At 42.6% G+C, this 25,927-nt stretch overlaps 3 protein-coding genes across 4 annotated transcripts; 2 read left to right on the forward strand and 1 right to left on the reverse strand.

Annotated features, from left to right (window-relative positions):
- The first annotated feature begins 2,381 nt into the window (after window positions 1-2,381).
- Window positions 2,382-9,559, forward strand: DDX5 (DEAD-box helicase 5). Of its 2 annotated transcripts, none has more exons than XM_050908214.1 (13): window positions 2,382-2,457; window positions 3,997-4,162; window positions 4,307-4,403; window positions 4,489-4,622; window positions 4,745-4,810; window positions 5,265-5,406; window positions 5,483-5,643; window positions 5,819-5,991; window positions 6,185-6,295; window positions 6,531-6,592; window positions 6,671-6,730; window positions 7,980-8,204; window positions 8,797-9,559. In XM_050908214.1, the coding sequence occupies exons 1-13, from the start codon at window positions 2,450-2,452 to the stop codon at window positions 9,177-9,179; spliced, it is 1,788 nt and encodes a 595-aa protein (XP_050764171.1). In that variant the 5' UTR covers window positions 2,382-2,449; the 3' UTR covers window positions 9,180-9,559. The 2 variants fall into 2 exon arrangements, with proteins under 2 accessions (XP_050764171.1, XP_050764170.1); XM_050908213.1 differs by having other exon boundaries at window positions 2,383-2,481.
- A 2,715-nt stretch (window positions 9,560-12,274) lies between these two features.
- POLG2 (DNA polymerase gamma 2, accessory subunit) lies at window positions 12,275-18,216 on the forward strand. Its single transcript, XM_050908556.1, has 8 exons — window positions 12,275-12,909; window positions 13,351-13,477; window positions 13,626-13,731; window positions 14,122-14,295; window positions 15,277-15,417; window positions 16,289-16,369; window positions 16,980-17,080; window positions 18,009-18,216. The coding sequence occupies exons 1-8, from the start codon at window positions 12,366-12,368 to the stop codon at window positions 18,172-18,174; spliced, it is 1,440 nt and encodes a 479-aa protein (XP_050764513.1). The 5' UTR covers window positions 12,275-12,365; the 3' UTR covers window positions 18,175-18,216.
- A 2,080-nt stretch (window positions 18,217-20,296) lies between these two features.
- MILR1 (mast cell immunoglobulin like receptor 1) lies at window positions 20,297-24,576 on the reverse strand. Its single transcript, XM_050908557.1, has 7 exons — window positions 24,543-24,576; window positions 24,408-24,452; window positions 23,268-23,555; window positions 22,651-22,935; window positions 22,019-22,132; window positions 21,475-21,564; window positions 20,297-20,379 (listed from the first exon to the last, which is right to left on the reverse strand). Exons 1-7 carry the CDS (start codon window positions 24,574-24,576, stop codon window positions 20,297-20,299), a joined length of 939 nt encoding a protein of 312 aa, XP_050764514.1.
- Window positions 24,577-25,927: the final 1,351 nt, after the last annotated feature.

The raw sequence follows: 25,927 nt of genomic DNA on the forward strand, positions 1-25,927 counted from the left end.
AGACAGAGATGAGGTTTTTGTTTAGTCTTTTCAATTCTTTAAAACCTTAGCGAAGTGAAACAGCACAGTGACAGTAACCACTAAGCTATATACAAACAAAAAAATCAAAATAAGCTGTGTAAGCTAAATGTAATAGGCAAGAACAAGAAAAGATCAGACAATTTGCTATTTTCACAGCCTTTGCAAAACCATTTTTCAGACCCAGCAGCAGCAGGAAGCCTACAGAGTCAGTAGGCACAGAGCATTAAAACGAGTATTTTGGGAGAAAAATCTTTAACAAGCTATATTAAATCAGTAACCCCATACTGAAAAAGAATTAGAGAGGATCCTCTATTAGAAATTTGCAGGGACAGTATTAATGAACCTAGTCAAACTGAAGTGCTACTAAAAGAAAATAAGAAAGTGGTTGATCGAGGTGGTATTCCAAATTGCTGAGGGGGGAACAGCTGTGGCTATTCATAAACAAAGATAAGCCTAATTTAGGTGTTACTTTTGAGGAAGAGATCATGGAAACATCTAGTACTCTTCTTTGAAAACCTTGCTCCATTCTTAGCAACAATAAAAAAAAAAATTAGGAAATAATACACAACAGATCAAAAACATCTTTATGCGTTCATTATGCAAATCTGTATGGGGCCCAGATCTTGAATACTGTGTGCATTTCTTGCCAATAAAGAGAAAATGGCAAGGCTAATCAGAAGTGTGGAATTGCTTTTAAAGGAGAAAGAATTAGATAGACTGCAGCTTTGATTTACAAGGAGGTGACTTAGATATTAATGTCCACAAAGGGTATAAATAAATAGACAATTACTACTCACCATTTCTAATAAATCATTTTGTTTCATGCCCCTTGTTTTTACCAGGCAACGTGTTGAAAATTAAAGGAAATGTTTTTCAGGTAGCGTACAACTAAACTGTGAAACACACTGTCGTGGTATCTTAGAAGCTAAGAGCATAAATAGAACAAAAATGGGAAGAAATGGCCATCAAATACAGTTATTTTTGTCTCAGAAAAGCTTTAAAGCACGGATTGCTAGAAGGTGGGAGGATATAAACCGAGAGTGTTGTTACGGCACTTCTCCTTCCTTATGTTGTTTTCATTTGCATTCGCCACTGCTTGAAACAGGTGGTCTGGCAATATGGCTGCTTATATTTATGCATCAAGCTTCACCTTTTCTTTTGTGTGCTTAAAGCCTCAGGTAGCAAGACATTCAAGTCATTCCTCAAGCGAGCAAAGCAGGGCAGATAAGCAACACAGTACCCACTTCAGGTATTTGATGTTTATTATACATGTGCTTCCTAAACAGCCCCGTCCTTCAGTGCACTGGTGCACTTCTTGTGACCTTTGAATTGCTTTACTAGCCCTGTTGTGGAATTTGAAAAGATAAAAATAGTAACTGTTTCCAATCACATGTATTTAATATTTATAAAAGGCAATGGGTAACAGTCTAAAAACACTGCTCAAAGTAGCATTTAATTATCTGCTATTATGATTGTGTCCAACCTGTTGTCATCGTGGGGATCTGCACATCTAACGCCTTTAGTCTCTCGAAAATCCCAGGTAGGCATGTGGCTGCATCTACCATTCCTTCAAGTATCAGTTATTAGTTAAAACGTGGCAACTCCACTTGAGCCTGGGTTTTATCTGTTGGAACACTTGCAGGAGGCTTTCCACAAAGAGTTCACGCGACTCTAAGTATTTGTGAGGCTTTGAGCTCGGGGAACTTCCCTGCGAGCGGCTGGGTTCCCTCTCTGCTCCGCCAGCTGCTGCCCAGCCCCAGCGAGGACCAAACTGAAGCACGCTGCCTCACCGCTGCTCCTGCGCGCCAGCTCGGAGCCCAGTGGCTCTCCGGACAAACCGGGAAGCCGAGAGGCATCAGGCTGCGCTTATCAAAGGCTGGGAAGGGGGAAATCCCCGTTCCCGTCAGGCCGAGGCCGATCCGCGGCCCCCGGGGCACGCAGAGGAAGAGGCCTCAGCCAGGGGACGACTCGGCGCCGCTAGGCCTCGGCCTGCCGCCTGCCAGCGGCTCTGCGCAGGCGCGGCCGCTCGCGCCCTTCTTTGCGGGGGCGGGGCGGGGGGGGAAGCACGGGCCCCTCTGGGCGGGGCGCTGCGGGCAGTGACGGCAGCGGAGGCCACGCCCCAAGGAGGAGGGGAACTTCCGGCCGCGAGCGCAGAAGACGGTCAGTCGGCCGAGCCGCGGTCACGCCCACACGGGAGGGGGCGGGGATTCCAGCCAGCTCGGGCCGCTTACTTAACAGAAGGGGCGGGTTCTGCGCCTGCGTCACCAGCCGGTTCCCAGCAGCCCCCGCGGCCCCCCTTATATAACCGGCATCCGGGCGGTGAGGCGCTCTACATTCAGTGGCCCCCACCAACGGCGTCGGATCCTGTCCTACCTTTCGCCACCCACTTTAAGTGACCGGGATCATCTCGTCCATCGCCACCATCACCATGCCCGGGTATTCCAGCGACAGGGATAGAGGGTGAGTCCGGGGGCCCGGCCGGCGCTAGCCGCCGCCAGCGTCCGGACTCTTAGACCGACTGTGGGGTTCTGGTGGTTGTTTTTTTTAGCCGTTTAAAATGGCGGCGAGTCGCGGGGGTTGGGCCCTGGAGCCCTTCTCCTCAGCTCTTGCCGTCTCGAGGTCTCCGGAGCTTCGCGAGGGGAGGCCAGGGGAGGGGAACTGGCTTTAGGAGCTCTTAGCGCCGGCGAGGGCGGCCGCTGTGCGTGGGCGGCTGTACAATCTGGAGCGGGGCTAGGTCCATCCGCCTCGGCGCAGCCCCGCGGTGTGTGACCGCTTACGACGGGCGCGGGTGGGTTTTTTTGTGAGGAAAAGGGACTCGCCCCCCACCCCTCCGGGGACGTACCCCCGAGAAGGGATGGTTCACGCAGAGCTCGATTCTTCTCTCTCCCCCCGTCAGTGGGGGTGGGCTGGGGAGCGGCGGGCTGGCTGGAGGTTTGTGGGTCAGTGGGTTGGCCGGGCGCTTCGTCGATGCCGAAGCCTTGGGGAGCTCTCGGTAGGGCGGTTCCCTTTTCCTCCCTTCCCCCTCACAAGGGACGGCGGTTCTAGCTGTTGCTGGCAGAAGCCGGCCGGCTCCCGCTTTGTGTTGTGTAAGCGGATGTTAATGGCCGGCCCCGCCATGCGGTGACTGAGGGGAAATCAAAATGCCGGCTGCTGCTGCTGCCTTTGTTCCTCCTCCTCCCCCCGCCCAGCTCAGACTCTAAAATGGCAGCGGCTGGAAAATGTGGCGTAGACAGAAATGAGAGACAAAGGAAACAGCGCTGGCAGGAAGCAGCGGCCGCTCTGGGAGCGCGGTGTTGTGCTGGGAAGGATCGCTCCCAGCGCCTGCCCGGCCGAAATTGGGGAGCAATCGGGGCGGGGGAGGGAGCCCCACGCTCGGATCCGGTTTAGCGGTCCTCAGTGCAGGGCTTAGCGTTGCTTCGAATTGCGCCTCAGGGCTACCCGGACGGGCTTTTGAGATGAGCCTTTTCTGAACGGAGGGACCGAACCTAAAAAGCTAACGTAAAATGCGTGGCCTCATAAAACATCGTTATTGAGAGAAGCCTTATCTTTTGGGATACAAGAAAACGGTTTACAGGAAACTTAGCCCAAGGTTTTGTAACTGCCCCTGCCCGCTTTCTGCAGGCTGACACACAATGGGAGTGTCAATTGGGTGGGAAACCATTTTGATCATGGGGTAATACAAAGGTTTTAATGTCCTTACTTTGCTTATGTTGTAACTTGCTAATAGGCCCTTCAATTTCATTTTAAGGAAACTGCAAAGATAAGTTGCCTTAGCTTCTGAATATGAATTGTAGCTAGGCAGATTGCGGCATCTGCAACTTAAGTATGTTTTTTGAAGTTTCAGTATCCTGTAGGTGGGGTTTATAAATCTGAATTGTAAAGTTACAGGACGGACTGCAAAGATAGTGGTTAAGTTGTATAAGAAGAGGACCAAAACATTTCTCTTGGATTCTATGTTATGATCATCTTCTCCAGGTTTGGAGCCCCCCGTTTTGGAGGAAGTAGAGGTGGACCTCTCTCTGGGAAGAAATTTGGAAACCCTGGGGAAAAACTTACAAAAAAGAAATGGAATTTAGATGAGCTGCCCAAATTTGAGAAGAACTTCTATCAAGAACATCCGGATGTAGTTAGACGTACTGTGGTATGTACCCTATCTAACTCCTGGAAAAGTAAACAAATAAGTGCAAACATGCTGAGGGTCATGGGGCCCAACAGGCATGGATGGGGTTAAAAGGTAACTTTGGTATCAAAGCTTATTTCCAATAATGTTTTTTTTGTCTTGCAGCAAGAAGTTGAACAGTACAGATCAAGCAAAGAAGTCACAGTTAGGGGCCATAACTGTCCAAAACCAATTATAAACTTCTATGAAGCTAACTTTCCTGGTAAGTGAAAACTAGCTTACTGGTCGTTCTTCCAGGCTTGATTAAGACAAAGTCTAAGTTAATAAGTTTCAATTTTCTTTTCAAGCAAATGTTATGGAAGTAATTCAGAGGCAGAACTTCACTGAACCAACTGCTATTCAGGCACAAGGTTGGCCTGTTGCATTGAGTGGATTGGATATGGTTGGAGTAGCACAGACTGGATCAGGGAAAACGCTGTCTGTAAGTTTTGATTGTAGCCTGGAATACTGCTGGATTTCAGCAGTGAAAGTATGGCCTGGCTTAGTGCAGGCTGCACACTCCTGGGAAGAGATTGTAATGAGACTTTCCTTTCTTCCAAACAGTACTTGTTGCCTGCTATTGTGCATATAAATCATCAGCCATTCCTGGAGCGAGGAGATGGACCTATTGTGAGTATTCCTAAATGAAAGGGGATCTTAATTTCTAGAGAATGTGATTTTTTTTTTTTACAGTCCAATTGTCCATGCTCATAAGAGTGCATAGCTGTATTGTGTTTCTCTGTATGACTAAAGTGGTTCCATGTTTTGGTAGTCTCCCAAGAACATTCTATAAGCTCTGATTGGATTGTCCTTAAAATTGTACAGAACAGGGCTAGATGTCTCATTTTGGAAATTGCTATCCCCTGGAAGCTCGTGACTTTAAGATATCTTACCACACAGCATAGGTCAGTGTTTGGTGGTAATTGAGATGCTAAGTAATTTAGTTTGCTGGTTTGGGGTACTTACATCCACTTTAGTCATTCTGGCACTGAAGGAATATATGACAACCTTTCCATTTAAAACTAGTATCAGACTAGAAGCTTCAAATAGGTATTGAACTAAAAGCTGGGCTTCTTATTTCTAGTGTCTTGTGCTGGCACCAACTCGTGAGCTGGCTCAACAAGTGCAGCAGGTAGCTGCTGAATATAGCAGAGCATGCCGTTTGAAGTCTACATGTATTTATGGAGGTGCTCCAAAGGGACCACAAATTCGTGACTTAGAAAGAGGTACGGATAAGCCTTGATGCATCTCTCTGAAGCAATGTGAAAACTACTTCAGCTGACTTTACTGCTTGGTTTTTAGGTGTGGAAATCTGCATTGCAACACCTGGAAGACTTATAGACTTCTTAGAAGCTGGAAAGACCAATCTCAGGAGGTGTACTTACCTTGTCCTTGATGAAGCTGACAGGATGCTTGACATGGGATTTGAACCTCAGATCAGAAAAATTGTGGATCAGATAAGAGTGAGTATAAATGGTTCATGTGTTTATCACTATTGCAGAAACAAATGCCACTGTTCATTAAAGCAAGGGCAGTGCAATGAACTTTTTCAGGCTTGCCTGGGTAGATTTTTTTTTTTCGTTGTGCATTTGACTTGACTATATATTGATCTTGTACTGACCTAGTCTCCTTCTCCAGCCTGACAGGCAAACTCTGATGTGGAGTGCCACGTGGCCAAAGGAAGTAAGGCAGCTGGCTGAAGACTTTTTGAAAGAATATGTACACATCAACATTGGTGCATTAGAACTAAGTGCAAACCACAACATTCTTCAGATTGTGGATGTGTGTCATGATGTAGAGAAGGATGACAAGTAAGTAGTCGATGGGGGCAAAGCATTCAATATGTTTTTAATAGTTTTAGTTTATGAAATGTGAAGTGAATTTGTCTTGACGGTTTTTTGACACCAGTCTGAGACCACTAAAAAAAGTAAAAAATAGGGCTGTTAAAACTAAACTTGTGCATTACAAATCAATCCCACTGTAACCATCATCTCTTCATAATAGGCTTATTCGTTTGATGGAAGAAATAATGAGTGAGAAGGAAAATAAAACAATTGTTTTTGTGGAAACCAAAAGACGGTGTGATGATCTTACCAGGAAAATGAGGAGAGATGGGTGAGTCTAATAGCTTGAACTTCAGTGAGCCACCCCAATAGTCTGAGCATGCCCTTGATTCTTCATGAGTGACCACTTAACTATGGTATCAAAACTGAAATACAGTGACACCAGGTGTCAGTTAAACTGCTAAAACTAACTCTAGAAGCCATTTGGAATTTGCCAGTAGCCCTGTCTTTGACTAATGAAACTACTGGAGGAATGGTCTGAGGCCAATCAAGTTCTGTATTTTCAGGTGGCCAGCAATGGGTATTCATGGTGATAAAAGTCAGCAGGAGCGGGACTGGGTTCTAAATGGTGAGTGTTTCAGCAGCTTCTGCAAGCCTATGATCTATGTTACTTAATGAAGAAACTGATGAGTTGCTTGTGTTACAGAATTCAAACACGGAAAAGCACCAATCCTGATTGCTACAGATGTTGCATCCAGAGGTCTAGGTTAGTACAACTCGTAATGCCAGTTGCCCAAAGCTATTTAAAGAAAGTCTATTGCTTTCTTTAACCTCTGCATTTTTCTAAGTTTTCTTCACATAAAGGTGCAGTCTTTGTGGCAAGGCCTAGGCATGACAATCGGAGGACTCGAGGGGGATGGAGGACTAGTGGAAATGATCGGCTGGCTGCTTCCAGTCAAATAGAGAGGTGAAAGCTGAGAGCATTGTGTGCCAGTAATCTTCAAAAGGCAAAGACCATCCTTTAAACTACTACCCCATAAACTGTTCTCTCATGAAATAAGCAGTTTCATTCACAGTTCACTTTGCCCTGGTATTTCTCTTCTCTCCATGCTTTGCATGATTTGCCATGGTGCAGTACTGTTAGTTTTGTGCATACTGTCTGCTGTGATCTGTGGGTCTTTGAATTTCAGTGAGTTTGCTGAAATGTCGAAGAAAATAATTACAAACTTCAATGTTCAATGAAATTTTTTTCAACCATGAAATGGAGAGAGCAGCTTTAAAATGTACTAAGCCTTGTACAAATTGGTGAGTACTGGCACATGAAATCTGAGAAAAAGTCCACCTCTCACTTTAGCAAGTGGGGCAGGAAAGCAATGGCTTTTCAAATGCCTTTGAAAGTCGAAGTTCCTCCACCTATACATAGTCGTCATGTCGAGACCTGCCAGAGAGAGACACATTCTCAAGTGAACCCTGGCTTCTTGGAAGCGCTTGCCTAGACGAGACACAGTGCATAAAAACAACTTGGTGACTTTGGGGGGACAGGTATGTTTTTCTTGCAGCTGCGGTTCAAAGGTCTTGGCAAGACGAGCAGTGTGGCCCCTTTTTTTTTGAGCTTCTAATGAGTGTGTATGTGAAGGACCTTGTATGTTTTTACTCTAAGGTCCTCAAATGAGCACATGAAGAGGCTGCTGTGAGCTTAGTGGCCCTACTGCAAGAAGCATTCAGATGTCACTTGATGATTTGTAAAGGGGACTCTTGAGTTGGGAATGACAAGCAAATGCATACTCCTTTATGGTAAGGTTTTGGATCACAGGGTGGGTGATGAGACGGGAACAGATGGAGTGTGCATAACTTTCTCTTCCACAATACTCGTGCAGAAATGGATGATTCTAACACTGTTCTTTGCAGCCATTATTTCCTTTAAAGTACTATTGTCTAATGTTTATCTTCGATTTGGCTGTTGTGGTGTGCAAAACTTTGTACCTTGCTTTTTGCCACACTGCAACACTTTACAGATGTGGAAGATGTGAAATTTGTCATCAATTATGACTACCCTAACTCCTCAGAGGACTATATCCACCGAATTGGACGAACTGCCCGCAGTACCAAAACAGGCACAGCATACACATTCTTTACTCCTAACAATATTAAGCAAGTAAATGACCTCATCTCTGTGCTTCGGGAGGCTAATCAAGCCATCAACCCCAAATTGCTTCAGTTGATTGAAGACAGAGGTTCAGGTAAGTACTGTTCTTGACCACAATGCATAGCTTTCCTCTCAGAACAAAGTAGAAACTCAAATTCCACCTCCAACCTCTCTCCAAAATGGATGTGGAACGTGGTTTAGCTACCAGTTATGGTGACCTGAAAAGGTATTTATTAACACCAATAACAAAACCCAACACCCCCTCCCCTAAATGCTCCCTGCTCACACTGTGGTGCACCTATGGCTAGTGCTGGCCAAAGATGCACTTTCATTTGCTCTGAAATAAAACACTTCAGGGCTCAGTTTTGTGGCCTTCTCTCAAATGGCTAGGAAAGATGGATGTCAGTGTCCTGTCGGCAAGATGAAAGTGACTTTTTTGCCTTGACGCCACCACTTGTGTTACAGGGAAGAGTATATCACTCTCCTCACCAGTTAGACACAGCTTTCTCTACCAAAATAGTCTTCATCTAACTAGGGTCCAGTTAGCAACTGGAAAGCTTTTGTAGGAGGCCTGCCTTGCTGGGACAGAGAGGGAAAGATTTTTCTCTTACTAGCTGAACTCGTTTGGTGGTATATAAAATGCAGCCTTGATGATATATATAACTATGTCTTGTCTTTTTTAATAGGTCGTTCCCGAGGTGATCGACGTGACAGATATTCTGCGGGCAAAAGGGGTGGATTTAGTAGTTTTAGAGAGAGGGAGAACTTTGAGAGAAACTATGGTGCACTAGGAAAGAGAGACTTTGGAGCAAAAACTCAAAACGGGGCCTACAGTGCCCAAAGTTTCAGTAATGGAACTCCTTTTGGAAATGGCTTTGCAGCTGCAGGCATGCAAGCTGGCTTCAGGGCTGGTAACCCTGCAGGAGCTTACCAGAATGGCTATGATCAGCAGTATGGAAGTAACATTGCAAATATGCACAATGGCATGAACCAACAGCAGTATGCGTATCCTGCCACTGGGGCTGCTCCTATGATAGGTTACCCAATGCCGACAAGTTATTCTCAATAACTTAGTGTATTTAAATGTCTCAGTTTTTCATAATTGCTCTTTATATTGTGTGTTATCAAAACAGGATAGTTATTTAAGAAATGGGAAATGCAGAAATGACTGCAGTGCAGCAGTAATTATGGTGCACTTTTTCGCTATTTAAGTTGAATATTTCTCTACATTCCTGAAACAATTTTTAGTTTTTTGTACTAGAAAATGCAGACAGTGTTTTCAAAGTAAATGTACAGTGATTTGAAATACAGTAACAGAAGGCAGTGCATGGCCTTCCAATAAAGATATTTGAAGACCGAATTTTCTTTCAGATGGCAATTTTCTCAACATGTGCACAACTTTACATTAATGGAATGTCAAATGTTTTTATATTAAATTCTAGAAAGGTTTCTCAACTGTGTCTGATTAAACATTTAAGCTTATACAAAAACCAGCCTTGCCTTGATTGGGCTAGATTGCTTAGCATGGCAGGCTCTGCTTTGATGGGGAAGAAAAACTAAAGCTGGCTTCTAAGTAACTGTTAGAAACAGTACTCTTCCTTGTCTCGGTAGTATAGGGCCAGTTTTTGGAACAGATCCACTGGAGTAATGGTGTAGCTAAAAGTCTTGCTAACCAAAACTCTGCAGCGGTGTTGCTAATGAGCTGCTACAAGTGTAGGAAGCTTTTGCAGCACCATAACTGTCGCCGTCACAGGAGCATATGTGCAGACTAGGCTTGAGTGTAATGTATCTACAGCTGTCAGGCCTTGTGAGTTAGCATGCAGGCTTACTATGAGCTTCAGAGAAACGGGAAGATCTTAGTATTAAAACTTCAAATTATACTTAAACTGGTATTGAGGAGTGATTTCTTTATGGAAGTGGGGGGAGGGAAGCGGGCTGTTGATCCAGGAACGTACTTCATGGATTTTCTTCAGTACTTGTAGTACATGCAAATGACTAATCCCAAAGCGCTGCCCATGCTGAGTGGAGCAACAGCATTTCCTTCACGAGGAACATAGCTGGAATAATACTTGATCCTGGGGTTAAAGTACTTAATGCTTTCAAGTATGGTATATTAAAATTCCAGTTAATACTGACTTTCAGTTCCTTCCTCTCACTTGTTTATTGGTAACAATGATTAGTTTCAAGTTTAATAATGCTTAACTACAGCTTAATGTATTCAAGGTTGAATCTGCAAGAATCAAGGCAAGATTCTATCTAGGTTATTTTGAACTCAAGTCAGACTATTTCTTTCACACTTCAGATCTGTTTGCTAGTCTGTGCTGAGCTCTTGGTGATTGTTTTCCTCTGAGGCTCAGCTTGTGATGTTCTTAACTGCAGCCTAATCTGCCTCTTAATTATGTATTTCTGCCTTTTCTGTGGAGTTCTAACAGTTGACAGTAATTTTGTGATCATTTGCTGTTGCTATGAGAACTTCAGCTGGAGTCGTGAAATACTGCCACACTTGAGTCTAAAACTGCAGTTGGCAATGTGGAAAGAGTCTTTTTAATTGGTTTTGCAACATTTCCCTTGCCTAGTGCCATCAGTGAAGACAAGGAAATAGATGGTTATTTATCTTTGAAATATGACATGTTAATTGCTAAGTTTCCAGGTCAGTTGCCTGAAACAAAATGTGTGGAAAGCTTGTTGTTGTTTCAAAAACTTTATACTAAAAAAAGGTATATGTAGAAAACTTGTACCTTGTGAATTAAAATTGACAGACTGGGGTCTTTAACAGTGATGCAAAGAACAAATAGCCTCTTTCTCCCATTAGAGGGGAGATAGCACCAACCATGTTGTTAAAGTGAAACCCAGATCGGTTGAAAATGTGCTTTGGAAACTTAACTGGCAAATTATGGGAAGAGATGCACCTTGTGACTCTTCAGTACAGGTTTTTCAAGGCTGTAGATTCTTGGTGGACTTAAGTGTAATTATGTGGCCAAATCAGCTACCTTTAGAAGCTGAAGTAATTTTAAACTTAGACTCGAAGTTCTGTCTTGCTTTTAGACATGTGATGTGTGTTCCTGGAGTGCTATTTCTGAGGGGTTTTTTTTAATTTTTATTTAACCAGTAAGGCACAACTCTGAAAAACAGGACCATGTCTTGAATTCGTTTGCCTTATGGTGATTCCATGTAACCATCATCTAGGGGAAGTGTTCCCTGAGGGGGAAGGGTCTTGCTCAGTGTGAGGTGGGCACTCAACATTTGCACATAATGAAAAAAGAGCTCTACTAAATAGCTGTGACAATATTATCAGAGATACTCCAGTAGAACTCGGCTCATGGCAAATCTGCCTTAGAAGTAAAATTGTACCTAGTAGTACTTTTGCACTGAGGAGTTGCTACTCCTCCAGCTGACCCAGTGCCTTACTACCCTGTTGTCTTTTCAGTTCTCTGTCTGTCCCTTTGGCCTGTGGGATGGGGTTGTGCAGCAAAGAACCACTGCTGAGATTATTCCAACTCATTGGTACTTAACATACATGAATTTTTCATGACGGCCAGCTCGCAGAATGGTTCCCCCTTCTGGCACTGGTACAAAAGCGTGATGGAGCATGTATGGAAATTTCCACTGCTGTGCTGTGCGGCTCCCCTGCCAGCTGCGCGCTTGAGCAGCGTCGGGGAGCAGAGGTGCCTCCGCCCGCCCTGTCAGCAGAAGGTACTGCAGTAACACGTTAGCTTGAACTCCGCTTTCCGCTTGGAAAGCCTTTATGTTGCTTCAGGCCATACAAAGCAACGTAGAGCTGCTCTGGTGAGAGCTGTATGGGCCTTTCCCCGCGAAATCTTCCTGTGCAGCTGTCGCCTTCCCCTGACAGCCAAAGGGTAGGGTCTTCCCGCCGCAGCCCACAGACTCGCCCTCGTGCGAGGGATCTCCGGGCTGCCGCGTCCGAGAGGGGGAGGCCGGACGCTACCTCCTGACACACGCAGCCTCAGCCGCGGGAAGGCGGGGGTGCCGTGGCCGTGGCCGGGCCGAAGGGCACGAAATACGGGCGGCAACTGGGCCCGCGCCGGGCCGCGGGCGAAGCGAAGAAGGGAACGGGGGCGGCCGCCGCCCTGGCGGGGCGGGGCGGCCGCCGAGTGCCAGCGCACATGCGCGGCTACCGTGTCCCCGCTCGCTCCTGACAGGCCGCGCGCCAGCTCCGCTTCCTGCGCGCGCGGGACATGGCGCATGCGCAGTGTCGTGTGTCCCCCCGCCATGAGGGAGGAGGAAAGCGAGGAAGATGGCGCTGGGGTGCCGCCAAGGGGGCCGGTGGTGCGGCCGCGCTCCCGTGGGGCGGCCCGTGCTGAGGCGGCGGCCGCCCGCCGCGCGGGTCGCGGAGGGGGTGGAGGCCGGGTCCCCGGCGCGGCCCTACGCGGCGGCCGGCGGCGATGGGGCGGCGAGCGGGGAGGAGCTGCTCGAGGTGTGCTGGCGGCGGCACTTCCTGCGGGGCGGCGCGGAGCCGCGGCCGGCGCTGCCGTGGCGCGACTACCTCAGCGGCTGCCACCCGGGCTTCGGGCCGCTGGGCGCGGCGCTGCGGGGCAACCTGGCGGCCCAGTGGTGGGACTCGGCGCTGGCTTTCCGGGAGCAGGTGTTCGCGGTGGATGCCCCGCTCCACGGCCCGCCCGCCGCCGGCGCTCCGCCGGCCGGGCAGGGTCTCCGGCTGCTGCACTCGGAGACGCTGCGCGAAGCCCTCCGGGGCAGGGGCTGTAGCCAGGAGCCGGGCGGTCCGTCTCTGGAAGAAGTGCTGGGGAGCGCGGCGATGCTTCGTGAGAGCCTGCTTCCCGGTAGGTGCCTCGTCCGTCGCCGCAGGGGTGAGGCGGCTCTCTGGACAGCCTGGACGCCTGCTCGCGTTTTTCTTGCTGGGAGTGAAGCAGCTGCGTTTAAGGGAATTTTCCAGTTGTGTTAGTGCGCTGGGAAAGTTTCGTCTGCGTGCTGTGAGGTTGTGTCCTTTTCAAGGACCTGAGCAGCATGAGTGCCGAAGTGCGCATCGGATGCTTTCCCTTGTAAATAGGGGAAAGCCACGTTAAAATCACAGTTGCCAAAGTACCCAGAGGGATCAGGCTACAGACTGCTGAGCTAATCTCTGCAAAACATTACGCTAGTGGGACTGCACATATAAACAGTACGTGTATCATACGTGCTACATTCACTCTTGGTAGAATTAAAAAAAAACAAAAAAACAACTTTCCTGTGGCTACTAAAATTAGCAATTTGTCTTTTGATAGGTGCTTTGGCGCAATATGTTAGCTGCTTAGAATTGGTGAACAAAAGACTGCCTTGTGGCCTTGCTCAAATTGGAGTATGCTTTCACTCCATTCCAGAAAGTGAACAACACAACAAAAACCTTATAAGGTAGAGTAATAGGGGAATAAATCCCTTTCCATACTTAAACCAACTGTTTGCACTTGTTTAACTTTTGGATTATTTTTGAATGCTGTCTCTTGCTTTTTCCCTGTTATTTTTGAAGGAGTTAACTTGCTGACCTTGCTATTGTTTAAAGAATAGGCGAAAGGACCACGTCGTTGCTTGCATGGTTTAGTTCTCCCAGAACTGCAGGACAGTGGCTCGATTACTGGTTACGCCAGAGGCTTCAGTGGTGGAGAAAGGTAACAGCAGCGTACCCATGGGAAACCTTGGCCTGCTCCTTTACATCTCAAAGAGAGGGGGAATAGACACCCTGATCGGTTGTATGGCGTTATATTGCTAGCCTGTTCTTGTCAGTGACGTACATGTATTTCTTGTGAGAAACCGGAAAACTACTTAAGTTTATGACAAACCTGTTAAGTAGTTCATAATGTGACTTGCAGAAAGGCAAATATTTTGTGTTTGTAAGCGATTTGAGATCAAAATGCTGTAAAACAACCAAGAGATTTGGGCTGTAATTTATAAAAATCTTTTGCTGAAAATCACAGACTTCAGCTTGCATTACAGACTTGTTTTTTGTACTTAATACAGCATGCACAGTAGTGATCACCTCTTATATCTTTTATTTTCAGTTTGCAGTAGGCCCATCTAACTTCAGCAGCAGTGACTTTCAGGATGAAGAAGGAAGAAGAGGATTTAATTTACATTACAGCTTTCCTTGGGGGACGGAAACAATAGAAACATTGATGAACCTTGGTGATACTGAACTGTTACAGATGTATGCAGGGGATAACTCAAAATTGCTTGTAAGCTTTGCTATATTAAAAATCTTTTTTGATAAGATGATAACGTGTGAGAGAAATGTTTTCTTTGCTGGTCCAGTTGCTTATCATGTGACTGTCTTTTTATTCTTTTGTTGTAAAAGCAGTACAATTGATACTCTGTAGTCAGACCTTCATTTTCAAAAGCAGATAAAATAGTGTTTTGGCAGTTTTTTGCAAGGAGTTAATTCTTTGAAATTAGAAACGAGCTATATTGACAATGAGCTATATTGTTGTCAGTTACATAGCCTTTACCTGTATCTGTGAGTAGATGTCAAGACAAACTCAGTCTGTCTTTTGCAGTGTTAAGTTCGCATCAAAAAGAACCTGTAAATGTTTTTTCTTTCTGTAGCTTGTCCAATTCCATGTATGTAGAATTATATGTGGATTAATGGATTATAAACACTGCAAATGGCTTTATGGAAGTTACCACACTCAGAAGGGGGAATGGACCAGAGGGAAACCTTTCCACTGAATATATTGGAGAGGGACAAACTTCTAGCGAATGGCAATGTTTGAAAAGTCAGGCTGAACAGATAAAATGAGAGTAACTTGGTATTTTAGCAGTAAATTGTAATCCCCTCATGACAATCCTGTCTGTTTTTCCTGGTTTTGCAGCTTATTTCTATACAAAAGGCAGAAGACTGTAATGTAAACCTACAAAACTGTGGGTTACGTAGTGATTTCTCAGAATGCGGAGAGAGATCCTTGTGGTCACTTGGAAGTAATCTACAAACCTCCAAAAGAAAATGCAGAATTTCAAGTGTATTGTCCTTAGATTTAAATTTATGATCAGAGAGGCAGGACAAGAAAATAATACCGTTCTGCTCTGATCTTCTGCTTTCTCCAGTGTTACAATCTTACCTAGTTACTGTTACACTTTTAAGATTGCTGGTAACTTTAAAGTAAACAAAAGGCTTTTTGGGACAGGCTTTGAGGTATCCCTCTGTGGGTTTTTTTCTTCAGGGCCGAGATGGAAGGAAGAATGTTATTCCTCATGTTCTGTCTGTGAGTGGAAATCTGGACCGAGGAGTATTAGCATATCTCTTTGATTCTCTACAGCTAGCTGAGAATCCATTAACAAAGAAGAAAAATTCACAGAGAAAGGTAACTTTCTGTAGAAAGTGTAAGGAAGAACGGATGATGGAAGGCAGGGGCAGGCCTAAGTACAAAACCCACAGATAATGTGGTAAATTCAAGCATGGACATATCTCCCTTTTCCACATCGCCATCCTCTGTTCCCTTCCCCAGCGGTGCAGACAGAACGCTTCTCACTGGTAGCAGTAGGCTGGCCCCAGGGGACTGCCTCTGCGGTCCTTCTCACCCACATAAGCAATTTTTCTCTCATTCTGAGATCACCGTTCCTGTTTTACCTTCTTTCTCTCTGATGAGTAGGTAGGCTCTTGTCAAGCAAGTGATGAAGGAGTTAAGAGGAATTGGAATGTAGCTGCTGTGCGTGGGAAAGAGGAGTTTGTCTCTTTTGGCAGCATTTGAAGGTTGCTGAGAAGAGAAGAAAAAGCGGGTCGCAGGTGGTAGTGGGGCATTTCCCCAAGGACCATCATTATTCCCACTTTTACCCTGGTTTTCTGGAGTTAGAGTGCTAGCTTTCAGACAGCACTTGTTAATCAAACAGCCATTTGGTCTTTAAGAACGGGCAGTAGACTGGATGGTAACTGTCTGCTGGGCTGTCTTTGATCACTCTGGCTCCATTAGAGATGATGGAGCTCTGCTAACAAAACTTCATCTCTTTTCTGGGGCTCAGCTAAAACGGAGTAATTTCTGCCACGCTAACCTAGCTGGCATGTGTGCTAGTTATATAAAATACAGCTTGCTTCCAATTCAGGATTTTGTGCTATGAGAAAGTTTTTGCATGTTTAGAACCTTAATTTCAGTGAAAAGATTTTAATATTTCCTAGTTCTGTTTAGAATTTCACACTAAATACATTTAGTAATCTGTTGCTTTTTGTAAAATTATTAGGTACTTAAGCTTCACCCTTGTTTAGCACCTGTTAAAGTGGCCTTGGATGTAGGAAAAGGTCCAACAACAGAGCTGAGACAGGTACGTCGTAAGAAAGTATTTTAATTTTGAGCATTGACTCTCCATGTAACCTTCTGTTACAATTCAGGCACTGTTTACGTTGTGGAAAATCATGCTGCTACTTTGATTCTCAGAGATTCACGGTTGTACAGATTTTACAGTGCTTCCGCTGTGCAGCTTGTGAGTCGTAGCCAAAGGAGTACACTGCAGACAGTGGTAGTAGATGCTTTCCTTGTGTTAACACACTGCTTTTAGTACTGTTAATAGAGTTGATATTTGTTCCATGCAAAATTAAGGAAAATAAATAAGACAATCCCTCTCAGCTTCTTAATCTTTCAGAATTATCTTAACGCATGGGTCACATCTTCAGAAGGATTTTTAAAAAGTTTGTATTTAAGTCAGTCATTAAGCTAGTCCCCACAGAAGGGAGGAAACTTACACTGATGTGTTTTTAAATAGAAATGGAGATTTAATTGCCAGGCTGCTTTCTACTTTGAGATTATTTTAGCCAGAAAATTGACACCAGCTAGGAATGCTAATACCACACATACTCGAGTTTTAATGGTTTCTTTGTATAGGATTTCAAACCCTCAAAGTCTGTCTTTTAACTTTTGTTTTTAAATAAACACAGGTTTGTCAAGGATTGTTCAACGAACTGTCAGAAAATAGAATTTCCGTATGGCCGGGTTATCTTGAAACCATGCAGGTATCTCTGGAACAGCTTTATACAAAGTAAGGAGAAAGTCTTTTGTAAATTAAACTATGAAGGTGAAAGATGACTTTCTGTGGACTAGCGAAAATATGCCTGTTTTCAGTAAGAAGTCATCGAGTGCAGTAACCACATGACTGAAGGCATGTATCCTGAACTATAAATTTGGAGTCAATTAGTTTTATTACAAAGAGCAATGTCAGATAGTTCATTTTTAAAATTAAGTGAAGTATAAGCCTTTCACGTGTTATTGTTGTTTCTCTGGAACTGTGAAATGCCTTTTAGAGACTCTCCTATTGAAAATAAATTTTTTAAGATGAGTCATAAGCTCACAGAACTGTTTCCCACCCTCACCCCCCATTTTTTGCATCTGGAGTGGTTCTGTGTTTCATTCTTAAGTACTATTTCAAATAGCACACTGTGTCTAGTCTTGAACTTAAAAGTTCTTCCGAGTCTGGAACCATTACCATTAGTGTATGTAATGGAATTATTTGTGCAAATAAAAACTGCTATTTCAGTTGAGGGCTTCATATATGATTTGTTGATCAGGAATGAATTTTGAGCATATCGCTGCTCATATCAATGGATCTTGAGCATATTGATGAATATTTTTTTCCCGAGAGAAAATAAATACGACTGTTTGTTCTGTGCAGTAGTCTTCAAAGTAAGTCTAGCTATTAAATAACAGAAGAAAGATATATTCTGCTTCTACAAAAATACTCTTGTAATAGGTCACCAAATAACATTCTTTTTATGTACTAGAGTAACTAAATAATTTAAAGAAATGTAATCAGGAAAGCAAGCAATGGCAACAAGAAAACTGATGTCTTCACACTGGACGTGGTGCGGTATAGCAAAAATAAATATTTACAGCTTATGGTCATGTGTACATAACTTATCTGAATTTTTCCTACACCAAAAGCAGTAACAGGTGTGCTCTTTTCTTTGCAGGTACGATGAGATGAGTGTTCTCTTCATGGTCTTGATAACTGATGCCACTCTAGAGAATGGAGTGGTCCAGCTGAGAAGCAGAGACACCACCATGAAGGAAATGATGCACATTTCTAGGCTGAAGGACTTTTTAACTAAGTATGTAACATCAGCCAAAAATGTGTAAACTTAAATTCGTTGAATAAAAGGAATTTCTTAAACGTCTGTGCGCAAACTGGCTTCTATGGTGTCATGGACTCAGTGGTTTCTCTGCAAATAGTTCTGCTAAAACTTGGTGGTGCATCTGTTTTCCATCAAATCTAGACCGTCTGGGTCTTCCAGGTTACCTTGAAAAGAGGGAAGAGACAAACTTGTCCCTCATTAGCAGGGCTAACCATATTCTCTTTCATGTCTTCAGTTTTACTATCTTATTGAAAATACTCCATCCTAACCTAAAAATTCATCTTTCATCTGTGTATTGCTGACACAATTACGGTCTCTGCTGGAAAAAGGTATTTTATATAAAAGACTTCCAAATCTTAAATGTTTTAATAACATCAGGAAGTATCTTTGTACAATCTGGTTGTAGGAATGTATTTTAATCACATGGCCTCAGTTCTTCAACATTTAAGCTACTTCATCTTGCACTTGATAAACATAAAAATCAGAAATACATTATCAAGAGTAATAGAGGAAATAGAAGAAATAAGTTGTAAACAGGTTTTGACAAGCATTTTTGTGGACACAAAATGTCTGTACATAGAAATTGGTGGAAAAAGACTAATGTGTGATCATATTTATCCTATACCTAAGTGTTGTAGTCAAAATCAGATACAAGAGTTTGCATAGATACGAAATCGAGTGATTCTGATCTTCTGTAGATTTACTATGCGTGTACAGCTTGTTAAGTCACTGTATTAAAGTGCTTTAAGGTGTATGCAACAGGGCACGCGGCCACAGATAGTCATCAGTGTCATGAAACACTAGAACTTGCCTTAAAAATTTCTGTTAATGTGGTGCTTATTTAACTATATACAGGCTATTTGTAACAATAATATTAATTGCTGCATAGTGCAATTTTGCTAGATAAAATGCAAGGTTAGCATAGTGTGGCTGTGTGACTTACTGAACTCATGGAATTCTACGTAAGCTGGCTATGGAATGAGATTAAAACAACCCAGAAACATCTAAGAAACAGCCTATAGCAGGATACAGAATTTGTTTTGGAGTTAACTGTCCCAAAAATTAATTTTAGCATCCTATCCCTACTCTGAGAGCTGAAGTAATGTTGAACTGAGAAATTGCCATCTTTGCTGCTAGGTAACTGCAGGTACAGAGGCCAAATGTGGATCCTCTAGCATGTGCCTAAGAGGACAACACAGGGTATTTTTTTTTTTAAACACTTGAGTAAAGCCTCTTGATTATCTTATGTTTGCATACAATCCAGTTTCTACTTCAGGAGAATTGTTAAACGTACAGGAACTTGTGTCTGGGTGAAAGCTTTACATCATTTATTCCTTTCCATTTATTCATCAGATGCATATAATGCCAGACTATATATTGTGTTCAGCAGGATCGTACCTGATGGTGATTGCATTGTTTTGGTTTGGTTTGTTTTTTTATGGTGCTATTTGGGCAATAAGCTGCTGTTTGTCTAGTGGGATTGCTATTTGGGTCTTTGTTAATTCCAATTTTTATCTGTTCTGCTTTTTCTTTTACGTTGAAGTCCTTAGAGATTATGACTTGGGGATTTTGCTTGCTAGTAGAGAACGAGCTATATTGTCTGTCTACAAAATAATTAGGCCAGGAAACTAGTATCTAAACATCATCTCTTTCTGTGCAGACTTGGTGGTGCTTATCACATCTGAGGACTGAAAGATTCTTTAAAAATACGTGATTAAGTTAATCACAAAAGAGATCTTACCTTGTACTCAATCTCTGATGAGGACCTTTGAATAGACTGTAGCAAGTGGCCTCTTCTCTGCTAAAAGCCAGAATAACATAATTCATAATTCCTTCTTTTGGTATGGATACACAACAGAAGAATTAATATACCATCAGCAACTTCATCACTAATAACATCTCCTGCATGGTTTCATAATGAGGCTGTTGAATTTTGGGGTCATAGGATAGTGATAGGCTTTTTATTTGGGGTTGTTTGCTTTTTTCCCCTCAAAAAAGTCTTAAAGTTATTTTAATTTCTCCAGAGTAAGCAAGCAGTTTCAGTATGTAACTGCTACTATTGAAACCCTGCGTCCCCCCAGCAAAATCCCCCCAAAACATACTGGAACATCTGATGCGCACAAATATTACAGCGTGAGGTTTTCACCTTTTTCATCTTCTCGTCTAATAACAGAAAAGTTGACATATTCTTCTTCTGGTTTAACAGGCTCTGGATTAAAGATGATGAACAGCAGTTAACTGAATGACAAGACACTGACCACATTATTTATTTATTTATTTATTAATAATCTTGAAACAAAGCAGTGAGATTCCATATTGAATATAAATCTACCATGTTTTCTGTAGCGTTCATGGGCGTTATCAGAGCTATTGTCACTGTCCTTGCAGGCTATGTGGGTAGAATGCTGATTGCTATCTGGCATGAGCAGCTGCACAGAGCACTGAGCTACCACAGCAGAGCAGCTAGAATTCTACCTGAACAGGAAGGCAGATTTGTTTGGAGACAACGATTCCCTTTTTGATATTTAGAAACAGGAAACATACTACCTTTGCTGTTGGTTTGTTTTGGGGCTTTCTTTTTCCCTTGAAAATATTGACATTCATGTGTAAGGCAAATGTAGAAAACTATGAGATAATAGCATCATGGCTTTCATGTAATGTCTTCATTATTGTGTATTTTCTGCAATTGAAGTTGTACAATGTCTTAACATAGGTCAGTTGCTTTGTTGTCTAGCATTACTTCATAATTTCAGTTTGAACTGCTTTTGAGTCTTGTCGAAGTTAGGAAATGTGGAATAAGGAACTATTGTGTACTGAACAATTTTGAACAGAATGCAGGAGCTACCTAAGTTTTATTTTGCTACAACTTGCATATAGCCCACTTTTGTCTCTTAGTAAATGGGCATTGCACCTCTGATCTACTTACTGTCTTTTAATTTTCTTTTCCTCTGTAATGGCTATTTCAACCCTCACCATGAGTTGCCAAATGCAATTCTTCATTTTACTTCTGCTTACAGTAGATTTTTGTGTAGAACTTAGTTCATTTAACCAGTTGCAGTTTTGGCTGCATGGCTGACAGGTAGTGCCAAATATGGATCCTGAGGGACTTCAAATAACACCTCTGCCAGGCATGGTCAGTAGTAGTATTAGCTCACTTATTGAGTGGTAGTAGGTGTCCCCTTCTGCTGCTTTTGCAGTACCTAAAGAAATTTGCCCATACTAGCTACAGATAGTGTAATAGCATTCTTCAACCAAACTCCCACAAGTAAGTTTCATGACTGCACGGGGAGTAACGTGAACTTACCAATCTCTGTGTATATGACGTAGTTTTCAGAGTCTTCTGCATTCACTGTTGAAGTACAGCCAGTTGAGGACCTAGTACACTTAAATTTTTCTGCAAATTGTAGAAGAAAAACAAACACATGCCTATATACGCGTATCAATTTTTCTTAGAGGGAAATAAACTTCTCCATGATATTTTTTGAATACCTGGAGATCTCAGATAATGTTATTTTCATGATAAAAATTACTCCTTAACCAAGGGCATTTTTAATAGAATTTCCTTTCTTTACTAAGAACAATGAGGTCCAATTCCTTCCAACATTTATGTGTATTAAATTAGATGTTGCTTTGCTTCTCCCATCCCAGACCTGCCATCTAAAACATAGCTCAGAGGTTTTGTTGTCAATGTCTTGTTAAGTTGCCTATGCTGGTTAAGAGGAGACTTGACAACATCCTAAAATACCAAGAGTGTAACTCTACTTGTAACATGATGTTTACACACTAAAATGTATTGACAACATAAATGAGCACCTCTGGAAAATGAAACAGACATTCAAATAACTCACTTGCTTTATATGAAGGAATTATGAAAAATGGAATCGCCAGAGCAAATCCTGTTATGAATAGTAGCAAGATCAGCACAAGAGCAATGATCAAGGGTCGAGAATGGCTTCTCTCTCCTGCCAAAAAGAAAAAAAAAAAAAAGGTGTTTATGGAATGAAATGTTGTTTCATATTCTAAGTTTTTTCTGTAAATGAAAATGAAGACTTTGCATTTCTTTCAGCTTTTGAATTAGCTGTGGTTAACGTAACTACTCAGGAGAGTCCCAAGTGCACACTGTCACAGCAGAAGGAAGGGAGCTTGCCGGTGCCAGTACGCACTCTCTTTCATAGGACCAGAGAGAAAAATGAAACTAGATTCTCCCCAAGGTGGAGCAGGGGTCTCTTGTAAAAGTGAATCTTTTACAGTCATCCTTCATGGTCCCTTTAACTTCTACTACTATCTAGGCTGCATGGAATTCTATCTTTTTGCATTAATTTTAAAAACTCAAATTATTTTTTTATTGTAAAAAATTGTATTTTGAACATTACATTGCAGGAACAAAATTTCTGGCTAAAAAACTTGCATTGTTTCAACATTCTGAATTTTGTGTGGTCCCTGTTTATCGACAGCGGTAAAATGTTTCACGCATGCCTACCTGCTAATGTAAAGTTGAAACTATTGCTGTATTTTGTAATATTGCAACAGCTATTTTCAGCTCTGCATTTGTAGGTTCCAAAGTCACTAGAGGAACTGATAAACAGAAAAATCACAGCTGCTGCCCTTTTCTGCATCGTCACTGGGGGAGAGATGCTTTGTCTTCCTTTGAAGAATACATATGTGATAGGAAGAGAGCCGTTCTCTGAGAGACAAGACAGGGTCACATTCTGGCCTTTCTTTGCTTGAGAGGTGGGTGAGCTCAGCACTGGTTTGGAAATTGGCTCTGTAAAAAGAAAACTGAAAAGACTACATCACCGAGTACAGGACAAGCTCCAAAGCAAGACTCAGAGTTAAGCGGCAACATTGGCAAATGAGATGGCCATCAAGGATGGAGGGCTCAGTGAGCCAGATCAGAATAGCACTGCGACTCCTAAGGACATAATAGCTGTTTGCAGTAAAGTTCAGGTCCGCAATCAAGGCAGACGCACACTGCAGTCCAAAACAGTACCTGCCGCAAACAAAACCCTGACTCCTGCTGCTGCAGATACATTGCATCAGACATGGCTATGTGCCCCTAAAATAGAATGTGCTGAGAAGGTGTGCAGAAAGACATACCTTTAAGGGTGAAGTTGAGACTGTTGCTGTATTTTCCGCCACTGGAGATGTTAGTCTCAGCTTTGCATTTGTATTCACCCACGTCACTGGCAGAGTTGATAGTCAAGTTAAACAAACCAGGGGCCAAGTCTGGCCTATTTAAAGTGGATACCTTCTGATTGTGTTTAAACAATGTGTATCTGACAGGTGGAGATCCAGAATCTGAGTGGCAGGAGAGGCTCACGTTCTGGTTCATCACTACATTCAAAGTCCCCTGAACAGGTATAAGCCTGGGATTGGACAGCACCTCTGGAAAGAAGAAACTTCTGAGTGAGTTCACTGCACCTATCATCCAAGAAACTCTCAGATTTTTCCCAAAATATGTGAAGGACCAGGCTATACTTATTTCTGTTGAAATAGGGGATTATATTTTTTTCCGCCTCTGGTAGTGGGCAACACAACTTCATATTTTTCAAAATCAGTATGCAGCTTCAAACACTTGATGAAAAATGCATGTCTTCATACAAAAGAGAGCATATACACACAAAGCCAACAGATGTATCTAGATGAACCAACAAAAATACTTTTGAACTACAGCAGCAATGAAAATAATGGAAATATAAAAGAAATAAATATTATGGGATGTTAATTGTAGGAGAAAGTAACCTTATATGCTAGTTGAGAGGTAGCACGTGAACCTGAAAGTAAAAGAAGTACTTTATTTGTGGCTGTATGTAAACAGGCAGAATTAACCTTGTGTAAGTAGATTGAACTTTTGAATAGTGGCAGCAGGAACCTTGATGGTCTATCAAATTAGTTTGCTTTTATGAGATTATACGAATAAATTTGTAATAAAAACTTGTAATGTCTTTTCAATGAAAATGGTAATAAACTAGTCATGACTAAGATAAATTATGACACTTCTAGAGGGGAAAAAATGTTTTAACAACTTAAAGCAATTTTGACTGTACGTACAAGTCAGCAAAGTTAGCAAAGAGACAGTTAACTTTGTATAGAACCTTGTAAACTGCCTCGCTGCACAGACAGGGGCGAAAGATTTAATTTTACATGAAGGTTTTGGACATTTTTAAATCCCACCCCGATTTTTTTGTTAACAGTCGATTTCAGCACATACCCCAAAACCAAAATAAGAGAACCTACCTTTGTCATTTGCAGTAGTTTTCTGAATCTGCTGAGACATTTGAACTAAGAGAAGAAAAGAAAGCTTTCAGACAAGAAACAATGGTTCTTGTTTAGAAAGATTTGTAATATGTAAGAAGTATGTCCTTGGCTTACGGTAGGAAAACAGCAGAATTGTGAGAAAAAACATTTTCTTGATATTGAGCAAGACAGCTGGTAGAGTTACAGTAATGAGATCTTTGAGGAGTGGCTCTAGGGGTTGAGGAAGTCCTAAATACGGAAACAGTGCTGATCTTTACTGATGTTTGTGTAAAGACTTTTGTCCTATTCCACTTAGATTTAGCCTATGGCAGACAGAGCAGTGGGCCGAAGAAAAAGCTGTGGAGTGAGGAACAGCAGTTTGGGATACAACTAAATGTTACATAGAGTTGTTCTAAGATGTAGCTGACATAACCAGCAGTTTTCCATGTTACAGAGCTGTGTGGTAGAACCATGCTGCCATGCAGTATATAAGACTGTATATAATTTTTCTACCACTGTTCTTATAAGGGAATGAGATCACCGATTCATATCAAACAGTCCCACATTTGCTAGACATAATGCAAGTGATCATATGGCTGACACTAAGGAAGTATGTGGTACTGGGTTTTTTTAGCAGCAAAGTAATTAAAAAAAAATTGTCCAATTAAAGAGTATCAAATCTATAGAACTTTTAAGATGCTAATAAATATTTATAACTAGCCAGCTTGTTAGGGAAATATTTTGGTCAAACTTCAAATACTAAGCTGTGAGGAAGCAAGATCTTGTACCAGAAGGTACAAATCTCATCATGAACTTGAGTTCAACAGCACTGCAGAAATGAATTTGGTGACTAATTTGATCGTCTAATCAGTAATACAAAGCTATATAATTACAGTTACAGCAAGTAGATGTTCTTTATTTGTCGTCCTCTGGGCAAAGTAAATGTAACCTTTAGCTATGCATGGGCAATGCCTTCTGAAGAACTCTAGGCCCGGCTGTATGTGAAGAAGTAACTACTTACACAGAGAATGCCTTAAAAGTGTTGTTGTGATCCTTGCCTTATTTCTTATTTCTTTGTCTCCAGTTTCTGAAGGTAACAAGACAAGGCCCTACAGAGTCTATTCTCTTCTCCTGTGTAATACAAAATCCTTCCCAAAGCCTGGTGTGTTGCAGCATTGCAAAGCTTCCTCACAGAATTTTGTGTGCAACTTCCTTCCTTGTTTTGTGTTTTTGTTTAATTTTAATTTCTTTTAAGACAACCTCCACCCTGCCCTCACAAATGTTTCTTACATGGAAATGCTGACAGCTAACTACAAGAATGGCATATTTTTTTGCAGCTGGCAGGAAGCATGTGTAAAAATGCAGCTGTCAGGAGAAGAACTGGGAGCGTTGGTCCATTTTCCTGTTGTGGGAGCCTGTTCTTTGTCAGAAAACCACAAAAAAGCCCTTAAGACGCTCGCAGCCAGGTGATGGAGGCAGAGAGGTGTCCCGAAAGCCGCGAAGGAGCCCGGTGTCTCGGG

Source organism: Gymnogyps californianus, chromosome 19 (assembly GCF_018139145.2).
Source record: "Gymnogyps californianus isolate 813 chromosome 19, ASM1813914v2, whole genome shotgun sequence".
Lineage (NCBI taxonomy): Eukaryota > Metazoa > Chordata > Aves > Accipitriformes > Cathartidae > Gymnogyps > Gymnogyps californianus.